The sequence below is a fragment of the Rhinolophus hipposideros genome (assembly GCF_964194185.1).
Source record: "Rhinolophus hipposideros genome assembly, chromosome: 5".
Taxonomy (NCBI): Eukaryota; Metazoa; Chordata; class Mammalia; order Chiroptera; family Rhinolophidae; genus Rhinolophus; species Rhinolophus hipposideros.
In genome coordinates, this window is record NC_138051.1 from 72380017 (window position 1) to 72403106 (window position 23090).

The window sequence follows — 23090 nt, forward strand, 5'->3', positions numbered from 1 at the left end:
TTTAATGGCTCAAAACTCCCTCACAGACAGTGCTGTGTGAGCTGGTGCATTGTCATGATGCAAGAGCCATGAATTGGTGAAAAGTTCAGGTCATCTAACTTTTTCACGCAACCTTTTTAACACTTCCAAATAGTGAACTTGGTTGACTATTTGTCCAGTTGGTACAAATTCATAATGAATAATCCCTCTGATACCAAAAAAGTTTAGCAACATCATTGCAACAAGTTTGCAAACTTAATTGTCATACTTCATATATCCTTCTCACCATACACACACACCCACACACACACATACACACACACACACACACAAAACTTTCTGTCAAAATTATTGTCCAGTAAATGCCAATTTCATATACATCCCAAGAATCATAGTTCAGATAATCTACTATACTCCAGTCACAAAATAAGTCTATAAAATTCTCTAAGTTGCCTACAGGGCATTGTAGAAAGTCATGGGGCAAGGTACTGCCTACCCCAAAAGCACTTACACAAAGGAAATAAAAGGAAAGAGAATTACAGGTTAAAGCATTGTGAAATGTCTACTTAATGCAGGACTTGCCCCTTAAATTTGCTACTTAGTCTACTTTACTTCAATTAAGTATGAGCATGTCACCTTTTAAGACTCCACAGCTCATGTCACCTAGCTTTGAGATTGCCAACTATCCCTTGGTTCAGTCACCGTCAAGAACCTGGTTATAAGAATCCAGCTTGTGCTGGCTGATGGCGTATGAGCAACTGTCAGTGCATGAGTCCGTGTGCGTGGGGTGCCTTCGAATCCATTTCATTTGGGCAGCTGCTCATCAAGACTTCTCCCCAGAAACCGATTTAGCCTAATGATTGTGAGTAGCAATGACTTCTGCTTAATTAGTACAGTAATCAGTGCAAATTCCCCCTAAATGGTAGAGACCCATTGGGCAGGTGCCAAGTGACGCTTAACCAGGTGCTAAATAGATGTGAAAGCCTCAGTTCTGGTCTTTCCCAGCTAGTTGCCAAATCTGTAAAGATGAAATGAGGTTGTGAGTATGCCTGGCTGGATGAGTTGTTTGAAACTTCCCGCTAATTGCTGTTAAGAGTGACCTTCTCCTCACAATGAGTCATTGTGAAGGCAGAGATGGCACCGGGAGGGGAACAGAGCAAAAGGAAAGTCAGTAACGTTTTGGTGTCTTTGCTGCTGATTCCCAAGTCCTCCTCTTCCCAGGCCCAATCAGTATGCCTTTCCTGGTCATATGTCCTAATTTCTGCCTTTATACTTAAAAACGATGCTGCTTTTCATGCACAAATAACCTCAGGGCTACCATCCCAATTTGTGCATGCCGTGTAATCCCCTCTGATGGGAAGTGAGACAGTGCTCCTGGACTAAAGGAGGGAGTGAAGGCACAGATTAGAGAGAAAGGACATTCCCCATATAGTCAGGCATGCATATGTAATTGACCCAAATAATACTCTCTTCATTATTAGGAAAAGTAACTAACATTTACTGTGTGCTAGCTATGGACCAGAAATGCCCATGGGTTATACTATTTAGCCCTTCCCAATGCCCAGTCCACCCCATGCTAAGCCAATCCTTGCATGGCGTTTTGCTGCTATTGGTCCATAGGTGCACATGGGGCTTAAGGGGGTCCAAACAGATGGAACAGAAGTACATATATTCAGCTATTAGGGAAGAGATTTTCCTCTCTCCTGCACTAGACATGAAGGAGAAAGCGTACTGCCTTAGTTACAATTGATGTCTCTTTTGCAAATGCAAAGGGAGCTAGCCTGACACTAAAACTGAAAATCAGAGAAGGGCAAAGACAAGAAAACTGGAGAAAACTTAAACTTGGCCTTAATTTCATTCTGCCTGGAGCCCTCTTTACCTCTGGAATTCTCCCTATCTGACCAAATAAATCTCCACATTGTTTAAGTCCACTTCTGTTATTTGCTGCTGGAAGCATCTTAATTAAAACTACACCATTCTACAGAAGGAATTGTAATATCCATTTTATAGCTGATGGACCTGAGGTGCAGTGGGATTAAACAACTTGGCTGAGGAACTGGCTGAGTCAGGATTCAAACCCAGGACTGCCTGGCATCTGGGTACTCCAAGCGATCTCCCTAGGAGGGAGAAGAGCCTGAGAATCCCCTTAAGAGTGGCAAAGCTTCATCCCTTTGATAGTTCATTTTATGTGTCAACTTGACGAGGTCATGGGGTGCCTAGATATCGCCTAAACTTAGTCTGTGAAGGTGTTCCAGCTGAAATCAGCAGTTGAATTGGGGAACTCAGTAAAGCAGATTGTCCTCCTCCAAACTCAGTAAAGCAGATTGTCCTCCTCCAATGTGGGTGGTCATTACCCAAGCCACTGGGGGAAGGCATAGAACAAAAGGCTGAGGAAAGGAGAATTTGTCCCTGTCTGCATGTCTGCACAAGATGGGACATTGGTCTTCTCCTGTCCTCAGACTGGGATTTACACCATCAGCTCCACCGGTCCTCAGGCCTTTAGATTCAGGCTAAATACACTATTGGCTTTCCTGGGATATATTCTGGAGAATCTTGAATAGTATAATCCCTTACAGTTATTATTTTTAAAGTAAGTGATTTGGAGCCAAGTTTGGAAAAACAGGTGGGTAGTCAGGCAGAGAAAAGACTTGCTTGGCTAGTTAGGGGAACTTTTCCTGTGGGGCTGAAGGCAGTCCTGAAGGAAAAGTTCCCAATATTTTTTTAGCAATGGCAGCCTTGTCAGAACAAGGCCAGAATTTGCCAAGATAACTACTTTGAAGAAGTGGTTGTTTTTAGATGCACATACTCTAGTGTGTTTAAGAAATCACAGCGTCTTGTTATCATAATCAAATCTCACACACATACAAGTCCTAGGCTGGAATCTCTGGAAACATCTCTGCATCTCCCCTCTCCATCTCTACTCAAACACAAAGTCCTGAATATTCTTATTCCTTCGTTGTGTCTTTGGAATTCATCTTTTCCTTTCCATCAACCCTAACTTTCACCACAGACCCCTTTCCCATTTTTATCCTCACACCACAGTCCCCACTTCACTGTTTGGACAATTGTACCATTTGCCCTACTTCCAGACTCTCTGCTCTGACAACCTCACCTCCCTAAACAACTCCCATTATTCCTGCCTCTAAAAAGACTCAGAAACTTGCACTGTAGCATTGTACAAAAAAATGCTGGCTTTGTCAGACAGACATAGGGCCAAATCTTAGTTACGCTATTAATTAGCTGTGCAATTTTGCCTAAGTTACTTAGCCCCACGGAGCCTTAGGTTTTTATCTTAAAATGGAATAACAAATACCTTATTAGATTGCTTTGAAGATTATAGTGAGCAATAAATACTTACTGATTTAAAGAGTGATTAAGTGAGCTAGCACATTAAATACTTACTGCAGGACCAGGTAGACATTTAATAATATCAGCACCAATCATCATTACTACTGTATTTACCATATTAATGATTAAATAGTATATGGTTGCTGTCACCAGTGATCTGACTTCGTGATTTAGCATTTAAGCTTTACCTGGATTCCTAGGCTAATGTTTTTGCCCTCTCTTACATTAACACTTAACTCTAGTCATACTCTTCTGCTCATTGTCTTCTAAATATGACTCATGCACCCCCAGCTATAAATATTACTTCTCTCTGCCATCCCTGCCTGGAACATTCTTCCAATGTCTTTTCATTTATCAAACATTTTGTTTCATTTAAAGTCTTTAAATCATCTTATCTCCTCTCTAAGTCAGAGCAATTTCTCCTTCCAGTAAGACCAGAGCAATTTCTCCATTCAATAAGGTTTTTTTTGTTCTATACCAGGCATCCACCACTTAACCGACGTGGGTCTTCCCAACTTGAGTATAACCTACTCGAGGGCATGGAGCTAACCCTATACCTCTTGGATCCACAGTGCTTAGCAAAGTTGCCAGCATGTAGCAGGAACTCAATAAATTTTAACCATTATCATTATAATTTAGTTAGGCCACAACAATTTTTTTTAAATCGTTATTTTATACTACCAAGTATCTATTAAGCAAAAATCTTCTATTCGTGATTTTTGAGGTTCTGGGTAAGGATTCACATTTCTGAAGTTAGAAATATGATTCCACAGGAAGTTCATTCAAGTAGACCTTGAGAGAATTGGTATCCATAGAAGCTCTTTTGGCCTTTACTGATTTCAATTTCTGTCTGAAGATATATGTAAAAATGATAGACAAATTAGATAGATAGATAGATAGATAGATAGATTGATTGATTGATAGATAGATAGATAGATTTTTTGTCTTTTTTTTCATAACTTGAGGTTTTGGTCATCCACAGGTCACAGCCCTGAAACCTTTAATGAGGTCAGTAATAGCAGAGCAAGCTTCTCTGTTTATTGATGATAAATCAGTATGGAGCAAACATACTGAGTTTCCACTCCAGGGAAAGGACCACAGGAAGAATGAGTTAATAACGTGAAAACACTATATCGACTGTAAAACAGCAGCTCGGTAAGTATTACAATCGTCATCACCATTGTTATTATCCTTGGTAATAATTAAATCACAGGGATACACTTAAGGGCAGGAGACGGTCTTATACTTCTTAGAATCCCCCTAACCACCTAAACTAACACCTCTCTCTTTATAGTGACTGACTAGAAAAAAAAACTTTGAAAAGTTTTGCTTATTAATAACATTCCCCCAAAGAAAGGATATGAGAGATTAGGTATGAGTGAATAAATGTCTGTGTGTGTGTGATAAATGGCCCAAATTTCTCTAGAAATACCTGGAAAGGAACCTTGCATTCTGACAGTGTCATTAACAAGCTGTGTGCCTTCGTGGTTTCCATCCACGGAGCTCCCCACCACGAGCCAGAATCTGTGATCTGGGACCAGCTGCTCCGCCAATCACAGTTTTAATGAGGGACTCTGCAATGGGAAGCCGTAGCTGCCATCACTTTTTACATTACTGGAGGCTACTGATTGGTACGAAGGAGGCTTGCCAAGGTCTTGGGGCATGTGAAAGGGAGCAGTGAGCTCTCTGCAGATAGACTATTTACATGTTGTTGACAGCCAGTGAGAGCAAGCTACACAAACACAGCTAGCTCCTTAGCCACACAAGGCTTGCAAAATTAAACTTATCTTATCTGGAAAGAAAATACTAACTTAAATTTAATTTTATTCAGCTGCATGCCATTGCATTTCAGGCAGAAAAGAGTTTGTTTTGTCATGCAAACCTGTCTCCCTCCAAACAAAAATTCTTTGAAATAAATTAACCAGATCCAAGATTTGGAGTCAGAAGTTCTAGATTTAAATCCTAGCTCTACACCTTATTTATTAGTTAGCAATCACTTAAATTCTAGGGATCAGTTTCTTCATTTATAAATAAGAATTATAAAAGTAAATTTTAAAACTTTAATTCTCACAGAGAGGTTGTGATAATTCAATGAGATAATACTGTCTTTGGTCAGGTTTCCCAGAAGCAGAGCCTGAGAGGAGGATTCACAGGCAAATGATTGAGTAGGAAATGCTCCCAGGAGGGACAGGTAAGGCAGTGGGGAAAGCAGGATGGGAAGAGAAAGAAACTAAGCCTGAGTGCAATTTCAAGCAAAGCCCCATGGGGCGGTACTTCCACCTGAACCCTAGAGCATGAATTATGCCTGAGTTTTTCTCAAACCAAGGTAAAGGAGCTGGCCTTTCATATCCCACACCTGTCAATCATTGGGCTCTCCAGGGACTGTATACTCCAGACCCGGACAACTCTGTGTGGGGACCAAGGGGTCTGGTGGTTGGGGGCAGTCTTCAGGGAAGGAAAGCAGGGGCAGGCTGATGGAAACAAAAGCATAACCAAAGCTGGGAGCAAAGTGTATAATTACAGTAAAAAGGAGTCAGGAGTGGACTGGCGCCTGACACTCACTAGGGCCTGGGCCTGAATCTGTCAGTGGGCAAAAGGTGAGTCATTGATTTCAGGTCACAAGGTGGAAGATTCTATGCAACTAACTATCTAGAACCTTAAGGATTTTCTAAACTATTGGCCCTGCCCAAATCTGTGTGTTCAATGCCATGGCGTCTTAAAGCAGCTTCCTGGGAAACGATCAATATTTTCCTCCTCATTGCTAGTCAGGCTGCGAATGAGAAATCAAGATGAGGTTGACATTAAAATAATGATCAAGAAGCAAATCAGGGGAAATGCACTCAATTCTTTTTGAACCTTTGGAGATTTGGGGCAGAAGATGGAAGGGGGTCAGGAAATGGTTCCAGCCTTGTTAACAGACAAATTCTCGGAGTTGACAAATATCATAAACAAATATCCTAAAACAAATATCATAAATCCTCAGTAGAGATGTCTCTAACCACACTTCTGAGGCCAAACCAGCTTGGACCAATACCTATAAAGGGGTCATCAGGCAGCCACCAGTGGACATCTCATTATATAGTTAGTGGCTTTGTGGAGGGCGTTTAACCTTTAAGAGACAGGAGGAGCCAAAACTCAAAAACTGAGAGACACTTAAGTGTAACTTTTGATTTCATCAGTATCTGAAATCAGGATGCCCCAATACCCCTGGATCCTTGCACTTTATCTCCCATGAGGCATTAAATTTGGAGATTTAGTAAGTTGATGAAAATTTGACTTCTACTATGTGAATCAACGACTCTCCAAGCATGTTAGTTGTTTCTTCTTGCAGGTGAAGCGATGACAACACCCAAAATACTCAGTCTTCCTGGGGAAGAATAAAGAAAGGAGTTTGCTACAAACAGAACCCTGAAGATCCACTTACAGCCCCATATTTGCATTCCAATGAACAGATATTTATTGAGCTGTCACTGTGGGCGTGGGCGATGGGGGTGGGGGGACTGTCTGCCACATGTCACAGCAAACAAAGATGAAGGCAGTGAAACCTGCATTCACACACTGGGAAGGGTGCACTGCACTGCACAGGTCCTCCCCAGAGAGTGGACTGACGCTGGAAGCAAAGACGAGCATTTCAAGAGAGAAGAAGAGGGAAGATGAAGAATGTCAGAGAGATTCTGAATAGGGGTAGAAGCTAAGAGGCAAGAATTAATGGATAGTGAAAAGCAGAAGTAAAGATTACTTATAGCAAAACTATTGTTCTCTGTCTCAGCATTCTTACCTTGAACTTCTTACTCGGCATTTTTACCAGATAAATGTCTGCCTTTTGGGGAGGTTTGGGGGAAAGAGCTACCTTTCATTCCTCCCCACTCATTCTTTCTCAAGGCAGGAGATGAGTCTTACCTAAGGGGCAAACCACACCCCAAACCCCTAAAGATGATCACAGAGACAGTTCACAATAAATAGGGGATTTGGTTTCTAAGCAGATGGAAAGGAGAGATTGAAAAAGTAACTGGAACAAGAGCTATATTGAGAATCGAGGTTTAAAGGTATTGAGGGGGCTGCAGAAATGGTGATGACCATACGTCTGAGTTTTTGCAGGACAATCCTGCTTTTGCCTATTGTCCTGGTTTTGTTATTAATAATTCTCCCCTTTGTTTTCAGTAGTGTCCCAGTTGGACAATACATTATATGATTACGATAAATACAATGTGATCAACACTTTAGGGGGAGAGTAGTCTTTATAGGAGAACATCTACTCCTCAGACAAAAGAATAAAGAAAAGATGGAAATTTACGGGTGAGAAGTCAATTCAAGTGGCCAAAAGTGCAGATTATTGTACCAACCCAAGAAACTGGATTAAATTATTTCAAAGGGCTCTTCCAGCTCCTAAAATTCTATGATTTTTCCCATTAATAGAGGAATAGGGCAATGTAGAGAGTTTTAATAAGGGGTTGCTTGGCAAAAAGTTACCAAGAGATACTTATCTTCTGATTTTTCTCTACCTGGTATCTCACTTGCAGGCACCTAACTCCTGTCCCACTCCCTAAGAAAACCCTAACTGGAGAAGTTTGAATCTCCAAGAAATTACTTGGAAACTAATTAAGTGTACAGAAAGTTGTGTGAAAATAGAAGGAGAATAAGTGGTCTTCAAGAAGTCTAGACAGATAGAGGACAAACAACAAGAATTTGCTGGTATACATTCAGCAATGTGTGGAAGATAATGTGTGCTTTGTATGGGACTGTACTTTACAAACAACTTTTAAAATTGTAATTTGTGGATTTGCCTATAGAGAAAGAAGGACCCAAGTAGCAAATTCAATACTTACTCAGACATAAATACACACTCACCCCTGCCCCACCCCAATAATTAAATGTAGGAGGGCTGACAATTAAGTTCACAAACTTAATTGTTTCAATGATGTCGCTAACCTGTTTTGATATCAGAGGGATTATTCATTATGAATTTGTAACAACTGGATAAACAGTTAACCAAGTTTCCTATTTGTAACTCCTGAAAAGGCTGTGTGAAAAAGTCAGACAACCCAAACTTTTCGCCAACAATTCATGGCTCTTGCATCACGACAATGCACCAGCTCACATGGCACTGTCTGTGAGGGAGTTTTGAGCCTGTAAACAAATAACTGTATTGGAACACTCCCTACTCATCTGATCTGGCCTCCAATGACTTCTTTCTTTACCCAAAGATAAAGGAAATATTGAAAGAAAGACATTTGGATGACATTCAGGACATCAGGACAACAGCACTGACGGCCATTCCAGAAAAAGTTTCAAAATTGCTTTGAAGGGTGGACTAGGCGCTGGCATCAGTGCATAGCTTCCCAAGGGGAGCACTTCGAAGGTGACCATAGTGATATTCAGCAACGAGGTATGGAGCACTTTTTCTAGGATAAGTTCATGAACTGAATTGTCCAACCTCCTCATTATAAATAAGTGGGGTTTTCTACTTACACGTCAAGGTTACGCGAGTTTGGTGAGTGTGAGTCAGTTCCCTCAGCCTGGCTTCTCAGAACAAATAGACAAACTCATGTTTCTGAAACCACAAAACCACAAAGCTAAAATGCTGACCCCCGGCTGGGCAAATCCCAGGGGCCCACCCTGAGCTGCCAGCTCCCTTCTCTTTCTGGTAACCCTGTCTGCTCTTTCCTCACCAGTAATAACCAGGAACTCTGAACAGCTCCAGAGCCTGTGGGGCCCCTCCTGTGGGGAAGGAGGACTTGTGGTGGGACTGGAGCTCGGATTCCTCCTCCCTGGATCCTCTGCGCACCCCTGCACCGATCCTCCTGAAGTGACCATCCCAGCCGTCTAAGTCCCCACCCAATTCCCTTCTCCCTGGAACTGGCCTCCCAGAGTAGATAGAATGGCAACTCTTGCCCTCCTGGATACTTTCTCTCTTTGAGGAGCCTCCTCAGGCCAATAGAAGTTTTCACTAAAACAGTATGGATTTCTTTCTTAATTTCTGTCTTTGCCAACCCACCTGACTCAGCAAATGCCCTGCTACTCTCGGACCCCAGCCAGGCAGACATGGCCAATCCCCTGTTCCCTCTCCTGCAGTATTCTCTCCCCTCATTCCAGGCCCAGCCTCAGCACCCCTGACTCAGACAGCCTTCTTCATGGACTGGGTCACTCTTCTCTCCTCCAAAAATTGTCACTACTTGCCAAGCTAAATGTCTAACACTATTCAAACCCCAGCAGCAAGAGAGAAGCTAGAATAAGGAAACTGCGCATGGTCAGAGAAGCCGGGACCTGTGTCACTTAAAGTCACCCAACAGCCAGTGGCCATTTTAGACTTTCAGGCATCCTGAAAGTGACGAAAAAAACAGAAATTTATAAAGAACGTTTCATGAAGAAAAAAAAAAACATTTGCAATTATACACTGGCGTAGGATGCTATTAGTGCAAAAAGCAGGCTGGAAATGCCTACTCGTTAGTATGCCTCTGTGTGGCTGCATCTTTCAAGCCTGATTAATACTTAATGTGATTGTCTTTAAAATCTGTCACTATTTGGCAGTGATCAGACGAGTGCCAGTGACAGAAGCACAAATATTTGTACTAAGGCTATGCTGTCTGGTAGGGTTATATGCTTAATAAGTTTTGCCTGATCACCCACAGAGATTTTGTTTTCTAATTTATCCAGCAGTAGTGTTAACTAAAAATGCTGGAACCAGTGTGAAGAAAAAAAAAAGAGGAAGGGCAGGTTGTTAGTAGCTTTGGGGTTTTTCCTTTAATTATTAAAAAGTAGCACATTGCTTAAAGGGACTGGCTGACAAATTTAAAAGTCCTCGACATCCTGCTGGAACCAGAGCAGACGCTCTTGAAACCTGAATTTCACCAAGGCTGACACAGTCTGAAAAGAAGAGACTGTGCCAAAGAAATGTTTTAAAATGTAAAGAGGGGACGGTGGGCACAGAGAGAGAGAGAAGATAGAACAATAAGGTATATATGTATGTATTTTTTTTCCAGAAGGTGGCAAAAAATGTATACACATTTTAAGAAAGGAAAAAACTGTATTAACATTGTAATTCTCAGGATATACCAATAACAAAAGATGAATATAAGTCACGTTTGACTTTTGCAATTACAAGAGGTGCTCAAAGTGGTTACCATCAGCATAATTTCAATACAGTTTTTTCCTTTCTTAAAATGTGTATACATTTTTGGGGGGCACCCTCTGTATGTATTTCAGAGACCATGAACACAAAATACCAGATGCTATAACTTCGTCAGTTCAAATACAGGCACACTACATACTTCTGAACCAGAAAGAACATTCTGAATGGAGACCAAGGAAAGGAGTGTCCCGATGCAGCTACCCCTTTAACAGATGTGAAGTGAGTTCTTAAGGCTCTGCCTACTCCAAACAAATCCTCAAATCTGCGTTTACCTCCTCACTGGTCACAAGGTGGTCACATGGGGTACCATATTCTAGTTTTTCTGATTTCAGGTGGGAAGAAAGGCCTGCAGGTATCTCTCTAAGACTTCCTGACTATGTGATCAAGGCAACTATTTAGCATTACTGTGTCCTGGATTGTGGGCTCAGAGCATGGGGTTTCAGTCTTTCTGACCTGGATTTGAATCCTAGCTTTGTCACTTACTATGTGATCTTGGACAAGTTACTTAACCTCTCTGGGCTCCAGTTATCTCATCTGTGATATGAAGACTTGTGGGGGCCGGGAGAAGGATGTTTTGAGATGTAAATGACTTGTAAAGTGAAAAACAGTAGCCATTATTCTGGGATACCCATACCTTCCAAATCTCTCATTTCCTACCTCTTCCCTTTCCCGTCTCTTTCTCTTTCTCCTACCTTCTCATGAAGCATTAATTTTCAGCCATCCTACCAATATCAGCCCATCAGGTTTGCTGGCTTACTGGGTATTCCTCTCTACAACACACACAATCATCTTTCAAGTACTAGTACAAAGACATTGATCCAAACGAAGGAAGACAGCATCCCTACAGGATATACAATACTAACAGAAGGTGTCTAGTCCACTCATCACTATATGATTACTGTCATCATCATTAATTAGGTGTCTGCTATGTGCTAGTTTTCTAAATGATGACTAGCCACCTGTGTCCTATAAGATAAAATCAATACATTGCTAGCAAGGCCAAATTGCTCTGTGCCAAAAGCCAAATACTGTACTGGATGATGTGGGTGTAGAAAGGAGAAACCGACAGAGAAGAAGGGTTTGGATTCAATGGCCAACTCTGAAAGCTGACAATTGCATGAAAGGAGCTAATGAGGAATAAGGGGATAAACCTACGAGCTTCTTTACCCCCAGCTTTATTGAGATATAACTGAGATATAACATTGTGTAAGTTTATGGTATACAACATGATGATTTGATATACGTATATATTGTGAAATGATTCTAATAAAGTTGGTGAACACATTCACCACCTCACATAGTTAACTTTGTATATGTGTGTGTGTGTGTGGTGAGAACTTTTCAGGTCTACTCTCTTAGCATGTTTCCAAGATACACTACAGTGTTGTGAGCTACAGTCACCATGCTGTACATTACATCTCCAGAACTTATTCGTCTTATGAGGAAGTTTATACCCTTGACCACCTTCACCCATTTCTCCCACTTCCTCACCCTTGATAACCACTATTTACTCTGTTTCCGTGAGCTTGATTGTTTTAGATTCTACATATAAATGAGATCATACAGTATTTGTCTTCTCAGTCTGATTTAATTCACTTAGCATAATACTCTCAAGTTTCATCCATGTTGTTGCAAATGGCAGGATTTCCTTCTTTTTTATGGCTGAATAATATTCCTGTGTGTGTGTGTGTGTGTGTGTGTGTCACACACCCACGCATCACACTGTCTTCATCCATTCATCCATGAACAGACACTTAGGTTGCTTCCATATCTTGGCTATTATGAATAATGCTGCAAAGAACATGGGATGCAGAAATCTCTTCAAGATAATGATTTCATTTCTTCGGATAAGTATCCAAAAATAAGATTAGTGGATCATTCTGAAGCCTTGGGATAGTCAATGACAGACCCACAAAGGAAACACACACACAACCTACATTTACATTCAAAATTAAAATTTTGAATATGAAGCTCCAACGTATATAAATGTAAATACAATTACACATGCACACATAAATATGTATGTATCTCTATACAATAATCTATTATAAAATATACTCAAAATTAGGAATGAAGCGATGAATAATAGTTATATTCTTAAACAGAAAATCTAATATTTCTTTAATATCCGTGGATCATCCTTTGCAACTTCTGAGATGTATGCACCCCACTGTGGAGATGGTTGTTCTAACCAGCTAAGCCCTAAGCCCCTTCAACAAGGAGTGTCTGTTTGAACCATTCTGCTAAGTTGAGAAAATCCTAAAGGTAATCATCTTCTATGAGCCCCTCTCATAGTGCTGAAGATTCAAAGACAAACAAGTCAGACCCAGTCCTGGCCCTCAAGGTGATCACAGGCTAGTGGGCGAGAACCATACGAGATTGATCTCGGCAGCAGAATGCTGGGAGTTTGCCCGTGGGCACTAGGCCAGCCTAGGGAGGAAGTGTGAGCAATGCTTCCAGGAGCACACCTGAACCTGGTTGTGCAGCATGACTAGGAGGTAGGAGTTGAAAGATGGTGATCAGTTGATTGAAAATTTGACTTTCCATGTAGCCTTCCAAAAAGCCCATCAGTACAAAAGAGATGGGCTAATTGAACCAGAGAATAAATTGAGGATTAAAATCAGAAAAGAATTTTTTTTTAAAAAAAAAGGGGGGCATATGTAACATGCCTTGACCTCTGAATAATTAATTTGGAATTACACTAAGTCTAAAAGCCAAAATCTTGGCATCCAATTCCTAGCTTGTCAGCCAAATCCCTGAGAAGCAGGAAATAAAGCATTTAGAATGTCTTGGACCCTATGACCCTATCTATAAAGTGGAAGGTCAACAGATCATTCACTAACGGTAGAAAATACTTTAATCACTAAACATACAGAAACCTTTTGTAAACGAAATAATACACTATTTTGAAGATTCTTAGTTGAATCTAAGCCCTTGCTTAACTATTGATGAATAGAGCTTTACTATCCCAGTAAGATAGGACCAATTTTCAGGGGAGAAATTGAGTTACAAGAGGGGCAATCAGCCAGCTATACTGGCAATGCAGAAGCCCAGGCTTATGATCAAATCCTCTACCATTTATACTCCTCCTGTCCCTGCAGGTTCTGCCTTGGGCCCTTTTCTCCATTTTACCCTCTTCCTGGTGAGCTTACCACTCCCATAATGGTGTTGAGAGCCCCCACATCTCTATCTGTAGCCTCTTTTATGAGTTCCCTGCCCATTCATCCAACTGCCTCCTGGCCATTTCTTCATTGGAGCTCCCAAGGGAAGTGTCTGAACTGAAATTGTTTTTCCTCAACAAACCTGACCATTTTCCTGGGTTTTTTAGTTTGGGGAATGGTAGCAGTATCTACCAGATTCCCCTTGCCAGAATTAGGGAATTGTTCATTCCTCCCATTTCTCACTCATCAATCACAGACTTTATCTCCTAACTAGTTCTCAAACCTCAAATCTCCTACATCCTCTATTCCAATGGCCACTACCCCTTTGCCCGCTCCTGAAATGGTGTTCTTCCCTTCCATTCCATTTTAAAATGCTTAAAACCCTTCATGGTTTTCCATTGCCCTTAGTAAAGTCCAGTGTCTCAATATGCTTATATGGCCCTGTGGGACCAGACCCTGTGTACATCTCCAGCTTCATGTCTCACCTCTTCCCTCCCCAAACTCCATGTCCCAGCCATGGTGAATTCTTTCTGTTCCATTAATGTACCGTACTCTCTCACTACTAACATGCATATGTGTGTGTGTGTATATATATATATATATATATATATATATATATATATATATATATAAATTATATATAATATATATTATATATAAAATAATATATAATATATAAAAATATATATTTATATATATATATAAAATTATATATATATATATATGTATAATTTCCTCTGCTTGGAATACTCCTTCTTCACTTGGCTAATTCCTATTTATTTTTCAAACCATCTTCCTCTAGAAACTCTTCGCTCATCCACTAAATTAACTTCTTAACCTACAATGTATCCCCAATTCCATCTATACTAATCAAGAAAGTAGGGGCTATGCTGCAGCAATAATAAACCCCAACACCTGAGTGAATTAATCACATCTGATTTTTTAACATTCAATTTGGAAACAATTTCAAACTTACAAAAAGTTGCAAAACTAAAAATAGCACAAGGAACATCCATATACCCTTTACCCAGATTTACCTATTGTTAACATTTTACTCCCATTTCATCAGTACTTGAGGGTTAAGGCACATCAATTATGGCCCTTTATACTTCAGTATGTATTTCCTAAGACTAGAGAGGTCTCTCATATAACCATAGTACAATTTTTGTCTTTCCAGGTTTACATTAATACAAAACTTTAAAAAATCTAATCTAACATTTGTATCCTAATTTTGTCAATAATCTAACGATGTCCTTTGTAGCATTTTCCCCCTTCCAGGATATAATCCATTCTAAGGGCACATGTTGTATTTAGTTGCCTCCTTTAATCTGGAACATTGTCACAGTCTTTCTTTGTCTTTTCTGACATTGACATTAAAAGTTTCTCATTCATGTAACAAGCAAACTGGGCCGCCCTTCCCCATTTTGTAGATATGTTCTCTGAAATGTGTGGCCTCCAAGGTCATCAAGGAAAGGAAAGAATGGGGATGGGGAAAGCACGTCCTGGATGAAAGTGACCCATCACTTCTACTCACATGCCTTTGGTGAAAGTTAATCACATAATCCTACTAAGTGCAAGGGGCTGCAAAATGTAGAAATGTGGATAGATGAGCTGAGACACCTAACAGCCTCTGCCATGCTTCCTACACTTCTGTCATGAAACTGATCTTGTCCTATTGTATATGCATATGGAACAAGTTGTCACACATGTGGATTTTTGACTGTGTACGGCAGGGTTTGCCTTGGTCACTGCCATCTCCCCAGCACCTAGTGTAGTGCCTGGAACATAGTCAGGGCTCACTAAATATTTGTTGAATGAATAAATGACTATGTTTGCTCGGTTTACATATCATTTCGAATATCATACACGCTCAAGAATCATAACAAATTTCACTCACCCTCAAAAATGATAACTACATTTAGAATACTCAGAATAGAGTCTACACATTGAGTTTAGCCAAATAATTTTTCAAAAACTCCCAGATAGATAATCAATCCTAGAAACAAGATGCAAGCATTACTGGTGACCATAAATAAAGTCAGGAAATAGTTAACAACCACCTACTGTATTTTGAAAATTGTTTCTGGAATAGCCACAAATTATAAGATGCCCACCCACTGCTGGGTAGGATATGTTAAATTCCTTAACAATTTGTTAGAGAAGATTCTATGTCTCTTCCTTAAACCCTTAGGTGGAACTCAATGCATATGTGGAGGTTAATAAGAAAAATGTGTAAGACCTTAAAAACCTACAGCCCACAGCTGTAGAGAGACACCCAATATGACCAAACTGGTGAATGACAATGCCAACATTAGAACTGAGATGTCTGATTCTACTGCTCAAGCTATCCTCCGCTTTTACCCTGTAACCTGGTCAAGTCCCAGCCTTACTGTGCTTTTGACACCTCTGTTTATCTGTTTCTAGCTCACCAACCTAATTCATCTCTCAGTTAACGTTGTGCTCCCATAGTGCTCTATCTCCAGGCTTAGGTTTAGAAATCCCTAATTGTATTAGGTTGGTGCAAAAGTAATTGCAGTTTTTGCAATTTTTAATCTTTTAAACCGCAATTTCTTTTGCACCAATATAATATTTGGGATTGGGTACTTCAGTGTCTGTTTTTCATATATAGCTCTGGGAAATGGATCCCTGTTTTCTTCACTTATATTTTCCCTCAAGTTGGCCAGAGTTAGTTAATTGGCTAGAGTTGTTACAGATCTGATAGCATAAGGCTCTTAGTTTTCCTAGTCAGAAACCTCAGCTTTGAACTTCCTCTGAAATTGGGGCTGGGGCATCTAAGCGGATGTGATATGCCAGGGAAAGTCTCAGGAAACATAGGCATCATCCTGGCTCAGGTAATGGTGGCTTTCATCATATTTTTTCCCTTCAACATAGCCCAGTTAGCTCTTTTGTAAAGGCTTTACCTTGAATGTCTCTTACTAATTAAGCCCCTTCCTTCCTTCCTGGCAACCTCTTTGTACTGCAAATGAGATTCAGCACTGGCTGCTCTGTAATTTGTAGCCAGGGAGTTACGAAGGTGCAGAGTGCCCAGAGAGCACTCTAAAAGGGGTGGGAAAGGAGAAGGGGGCAAAAGGTATGATAAATGGTTTATTTGTTCTAAGTGAAAATTACATATCCCCTCCTAGACATTTCTTACTAAGCACTGAAATGTTTTATTACCAAACCCTGAAAAGAACCGGAAAAATGAATATTAGGCATGTGGAAAACCCACTTTAAAGGATTAGATCATTAGGCAAATGACATGAAACAGTGCTTTTTTTCAGCCTTGCATTTTCTTAATAGCCAATATACATATAGTGATTACTTTGTTCCCAGGCACCTTTTAAGTCCTTAATGTATACTAAGTCTTTGAATCTTATATCAACCTTATGAAGTAGCTGACATTATTATGGCCACTGTACAAATGGGGAAACTGAGGTATAGGGACATTGAGTATAGCCAGGTCTTATAATGCTAAGTGGCAGAGCTAGGATTTGAATTTGGTCGTTTGACTTCAAAGTTGATGTCCTTAACAACGATCCTAAACCCTCACAGAAAACAGAAAATTGTCACTAAACTTCCTCACTTAGTAAGTCTTGTACTTTGAGCATTGCCTAATCTCAGTCTCTGTGTTCTCACTGGGATAATGAGACTAATAGTATTCACACCGTCAGTTGGATAGAAGAATTAGTGGCAATGTCAACAAAGTGCCTGCTGTGGGAACCCACCACATGTACTCTGTACAATAATTATTATTGTTATCCTTGCCATCCTTTATATTATCAAGAGGGACTCCACAACAGTTTCTTACGTAAACAGAATCACCAAGCAAAGATGTACTCATTTAAATCCAAGCCCAACGGCAACAAATAAATATTAATATTTGCAGTTTTCAGTATTGAATACCTAACTTCAAATATACAACTGTCATGGATCCAAATACCTACATAGGAGAAATTTCCTGAAATGTTTACCTCTCTCCCCGTGGCTCATTGGGTTTCGGTCAGTTCCCAGGGCCTCGGGAAGCCAGGTCAAGTCCAGCCCCTCTGAGGTGAGGGCCTCCCCAGAGCATACCTCATTCCTGAGTGCAGCCCCAGAACCCCAGATTGGGTGTGACCTGGGCTAACCACCTGGAGAAGGCCCAGACTGAAGCGAGGTAGCCGGTGGAGCGGGGATAGGGGGAAAAGGGGAGGCTATGAAAAGAAAACATTTCCAGGCTCTCAGAGTTTCCTGGGTCCAGATTGAGCCTGGCGCCAAGCAGAAGACCAGTCGAGCTCTGAAGTGTTTTTCAGCCCTCATGAAACTTCCTTCATGGAGGGAAAAAAGCCATAAAACACACAGCTTCCTGCTGGGCCCTTGTGACCACAGCAGGCTTCCAGTGGGAAGATGGAAGCCCAGAGGAAAGGCAGCACAGGTGGGGAGAAGGGAGAGGAAACAAAGTGGACGCCCCTCGGAAGCTCCGCAACATGGAGGAGGCCCCTGGAGAACGAACAGCGGAGGAGGGTCAGACGAAGGTATCTGTCCTGCCTGGGGTCCCCTGAGGCAGAGGGAGACCCTCAGAAGTGTTCAAGATGTCAGGTCAATGTCTGAGTGGATGGTATCCCCAGGGGTAAGGTGTCTGAGTCTCGGGGAGCTAGAAGAAGTCTCATGGAACCGAAGCCAAAGTAGACATACTTTATTCACAGGCCTCTGGGGATACAGCCAGGAGTTTTTACTGCTGTATACAGCTGGACGTTCTCGAGTTACAACCTGTAGCTGGCAGCAGCCTCATAACTACAGCAGCCTGCTTCTCAGCAGCCCACAGCAGCCGCCTTTGGGCACAGGCCCCACAGGCCAACTGCTGGTCACTGTCAGCAACACAACACAGCCCACGGTCTCCGCCGTGTCTCTGTTCCAGCCTCTTTGTTTCTGCGCCACTCTGGTCTCCATCCCTGGTCCCCTAACATGGCCGGGCCCTTTACATCCCACAGAGACAAAGGTGGCGTACAGCCAAAGGTGCTTCCATAGGATGTATACAAACAACAGCTTCAGGATGGACAGCGCTTACGGGATCTTCTATCTTCTTGGACTGGCAGCCCCACCAGTCAAGGTCACCAGCTGGGGGGTGGAGGGGGCCTAATTAACTCTATTCTCCCCACACAAGGGCCTCTAGTTCTTTCAATGTGGGGTGGGGGCTGGATGACCGACACTGAAGCTGGCTCTTTGAGAATGAAGTTGAGAGGGATAATCCTGATGTGTGGTTTTGTCAGAATAGGATAAAACTGTCACTAGAAAAAGAAAATTGCTCATGAAAGGGCATGAGCCTTTTTCATCTACTCAGAAGAGTGAAAGAAAATGCATCTGCTCAGCTGCTGAACTCTGCTTGAAAAGCAAAGAAAAATCTATGAACCAGAAGAACTAACAATATCTCTGCTCAGGGCAAGGATTCGTGGTCAAATTAAAACCTCAGTTTGAAGAAATTGTTGTTAAAATCCCCAGACATGAAATTAATATAATTAGGTAATAGCTCCTGAATTTAGATTCCCTCAGCAAGCTGAGGGGGATTGGTGTGTGGGTGGGGAGGGGTCGGGGGGAAGGGAAGAGAAATAGACTGAACCTCATTAAAACTAAATGAATAAATGCCAGCTTGAAATGATCACCAACAAAACAAAACAAAAACACGCAGTGAGTGTAAGCTCAGGAAAGGGCAGAATCAGAGCAATGAAGCAGAACGACCTCTAAACTGGGGGTCAGGAAACCTGGGTTGTGTCCTGCTGGCAGCTGCATGACTTTGGACAAAGGGCTCAAGCCAGTGTTTCTCTCTTTTTTCAATTCAATATATTCAATATATTAGTTTCACATTCAATATATTAGTTTCAGGTGTACAGCATAGTTGATAGGCATTTATATAACTTACGAAGTGATCCCCCGGTAAGTCTAGTACACGCCTGACACCATACATAGTTATTACAATATTATTAACTGTATTCCTGATGCTGTACTTTACATCCCCGAGACTGTTAAGCCAGTGTTTCTTAAACTATGGCAAGAATCAATCCTCCGGAGGGCTGGTTAAAATAGATTGCTGGGCTCCACTTCCCAAGTTTCCGATTCCACAGGGGTGGCGTGGGGCCTCAAATTTGCGTTTCCAAAAAGTTCCCACAGGAGTCTGATGTGCTGGTCCCAGGACCACACTTTGGGACTCACTAGGCCTACTTGGGCCTCAGTTTCCAAATCCATAAAATGAAAAGGCAAACCAGGTGATCTCTAAGCTCTCTCCTGTTCTAAAATTCTATGAGATGAACACCCAGGGACTAGCAGGGACAGCAGCAAGAGAATTACTCTGCAACAGCTTGCACGCAGCCTGGACTTCCAGGAAGTGGCTGTGCAACCATGCTGCGGGGGAAGAACTTACTTGAGTCGTTCAGCGGGTTTAAGGAAGACCAGACAGCAGGACAGGGCTGTGAGTAATGCATCCTGGGCGGCAGCAGCACCGGCCAGACACAAGCGCTTCCTCCCCACCTGTTGAAAAAGGAAAAACAGAAACGTAGACGAGACATCAGAAATATCACCAGTCAAAATGATGTTCATTTGGTAAGAATCCCAGTCAATTTGTGAAGAAGAGACAGCCACAAGTGACTGAAGACAGATACTCGATTTTATGATGCCAGGGATAGGAGAACAATTTGAAAAAAAATATATTATCCTGTTTGAACTTTAAACGCCAAGTCAATGGTTAGTTTTTATATCCTTGACCACTTTCATATGCTTCCCTATGAACATATTGGCTATGCTTGGCTGTTTGTAAGAAAAATAAAACTATTTTAAAAATTACGTATAAACGCCAGAACCCATTCAAGGGTCTAAGAGCCTCATGTTCACTTCATACTTGTTAGTTTACATAAAAATAAACAGATCAACTCTGAGTCTTTGATATTCCTTGACTCTTGGGCCTGGTTCCCCCTTCATTTATTAATAAGTATATACCTCTCGTAACCATAACGTATATGTGAGAGTGTAAAACTGATACAGCTAAGGACAGTTGAGCAAATTTGATAGAACTATGTATTTTTATCGTATTTATAATTAGTTGAGTTTGTACACATGAATATATGTGTGTATAATTAAACCAATGTAAGTTTCTTAGGTAAACTTATATAACTTCTCATATAATATTCATGTACTGTCTCTTCCACAATGTCTCCCCTGATTCCTCACAATTAGTTTCATATAGTAAAAAGTGTACCTTTTAGATGAGAGCCTTACTTAATATGTATGTATATATGTATAGTCAATTACTTTTGTGGTTAAAAATATGACTTTGGAGTGAAGTCATCCTAAGTTTGCATTTGCGGTCTACCATTTGGTAGCTAAGAGACTCTGGGCAAGTCACTTAACTCCCTTGAACCTCTGTTTCCCCCCAGGGAACATAGGGGTAAAAAAGAAATTATGGCATTATTGTGAGGACTACATGTTAATGTATCATAAAGCACCGCATTTATAAAATGGTAGCTATTACTGTAAAACAATGCAACATGTTTTTTTCATTAAAATATTTAATAAATTATGTGTGGGAGCTTTAATAAATACTAAATTAATATAATCACTTCCTAATTTAAAAAATTAGGTCTCAATTTCCAAGGTTAACTTCAAAGATATTGTAGAGCCTATCAGATGGATCCCAGGAGGGAAATGTTGATAAATGTGGTAACTTAACCAGGAATGACCAAGACCTAAGGGAAACAGGATCATTTTATGAATTTGATAGTTGGTCTTTTCTGTTAGATCTTTAGCCATGAGTTATAGCCAATGATTCATGTTTGAAATGGTCCTTTTTGCCCTTATCTCTGACCTTAACTACTGGCTCTTTTGATTCTCCCACCCCCACTTTCTTCTGCATGACGTTCAGCTGACTTCTTACTATTTCCACACACATCCTTGTTCCATATTATCATGCCTACCATCATCACATTTACAGACAGCTCAAGGCATTAGATTCACAGACAGCTCAAGGCTTTGCCTCAAACTGCTGTTCTTGTCTAAGGTCCTCAATTTTGTGTTTGGTCCATAATTAATTATGTTTATTAAATCAGCAAGCATTTAGAGAACTACACCCTGGACAGGGCTCTGAGCTGAGCACTCTGGGGGACTGTATGGGGAGAAGGGGGAAGCAAGATTTTAGATACTAACAGGAGAAATAACGTCTAGATGCGTGTAACTATTGCAGGTAGAAAGTAGAATGCAATGAGTATCTCTAAGGAGAGCTCCAAACTAAGACATGCCATTCAGAAGACAAAATCTCTGCCTACTAGGAGAGGTCTCGGAAGGCTGGCTGGAGGAAAGGACACTGAGTTCTTAAGTTGTGTATTTCTCTAGAATAGCATAAATTGAGAGAGGAAATTCCAGGATGAGGGGATGACATTTATAAAGATATTGACATATAATCCTTCCTTTGGCTACCAGTAACATAGAGAGTGTAAAGGAGTGAATAATTATTGTTAATATTGACTAATATTTGCTGAACACCTGCTGGCTGTTTTATGTGCTTTCCTCCATTCTTTTATTTAATCTTCATAACAACCTTGTGTGGTAAATATTAACTGAAACCAACATACTTTTGTATCCCTGGAAACAATACTAGGACCAGGCAAAAATAGTTTAGCTACTTGTTCCTAAAATACTTACTCCTAGAAGATAAGACTGGGAAGCCCCTAAAATAGCTCACTTCAAAACCCTGCCTCAGTGCCCACCAATCCAAAGCTATTGTCATAAACTGCCAATCCCAACCTCTCCTGCCTTTCAAGACCCGCCTTAAAGTCGCACAGCTCAGGCCCTAAAATAGCCCCTCTTGTCTTCCCCCTTCTGAGACAATATGCTCTTTGCCAAGTGGTTATCTCTCCTTTACTGCAGTAAGTCTAATAAAGTTAGCTGTGTTTGATTAACAGGTTTTGTAAGTTGTCTTGGAGGAGTCAACTGCTGACATACTAACATTGTATCCATTCCCATTTTAGAGATAAAGAAACCGAGGCACATAAAGTTGAACTAATTTGTTCAATGTTTCAAAATCTGAGAATAAGACCCAGATATTCTGATGCTGAAGTCCAAGCTCTTAACCAGACAGTGGAGGCTATAAAGGGCAGGTTGAGAGTTTGCATATTTTGGTGCCCAAACAGATGTTCAAAGGCTCCTCCTCCTAAAGTTTTCCTGCCCCTGCACTGCTCAGGACCTCCCTCTATATCACTAGCAAGGGACCATGTAGCTTCCATTTCAATCGTTCCAGATATGGGTCCTTGCTGACTCAGAAGACAGCCCCTTGCATGACTGAAATGAATTAAGCACTCGTTAGTGCTGGGCATTTATAAAAGAAAAGTAGTCCACCTCTTAGGTTCATGACCACCCAATATTCCTTCACCCCTGGCCCACGAGTAGAAGAAATTCCAGAGATCGTCTCAGGATGGAGTTGGCTTATAGTGTCATGATTTTAATCACTCCATCTA

General features: G+C 41.1%; 1 protein-coding gene across 1 annotated transcript in view; it reads right to left on the reverse strand.

Annotated features, from left to right (window-relative positions):
- Window positions 1-23090, reverse strand: part of LOC308498194 (uncharacterized protein) — a 294791-nt gene that overhangs the window by 151157 nt on the left and 120544 nt on the right. The window contains exon 5 of the mRNA XM_081049730.1: window positions 20009-20115. Coding sequence (XP_080905856.1) covers window positions 20009-20115 — 107 coding nt within the window. The remainder of the gene's footprint in view (window positions 1-20008; window positions 20116-23090) is intronic.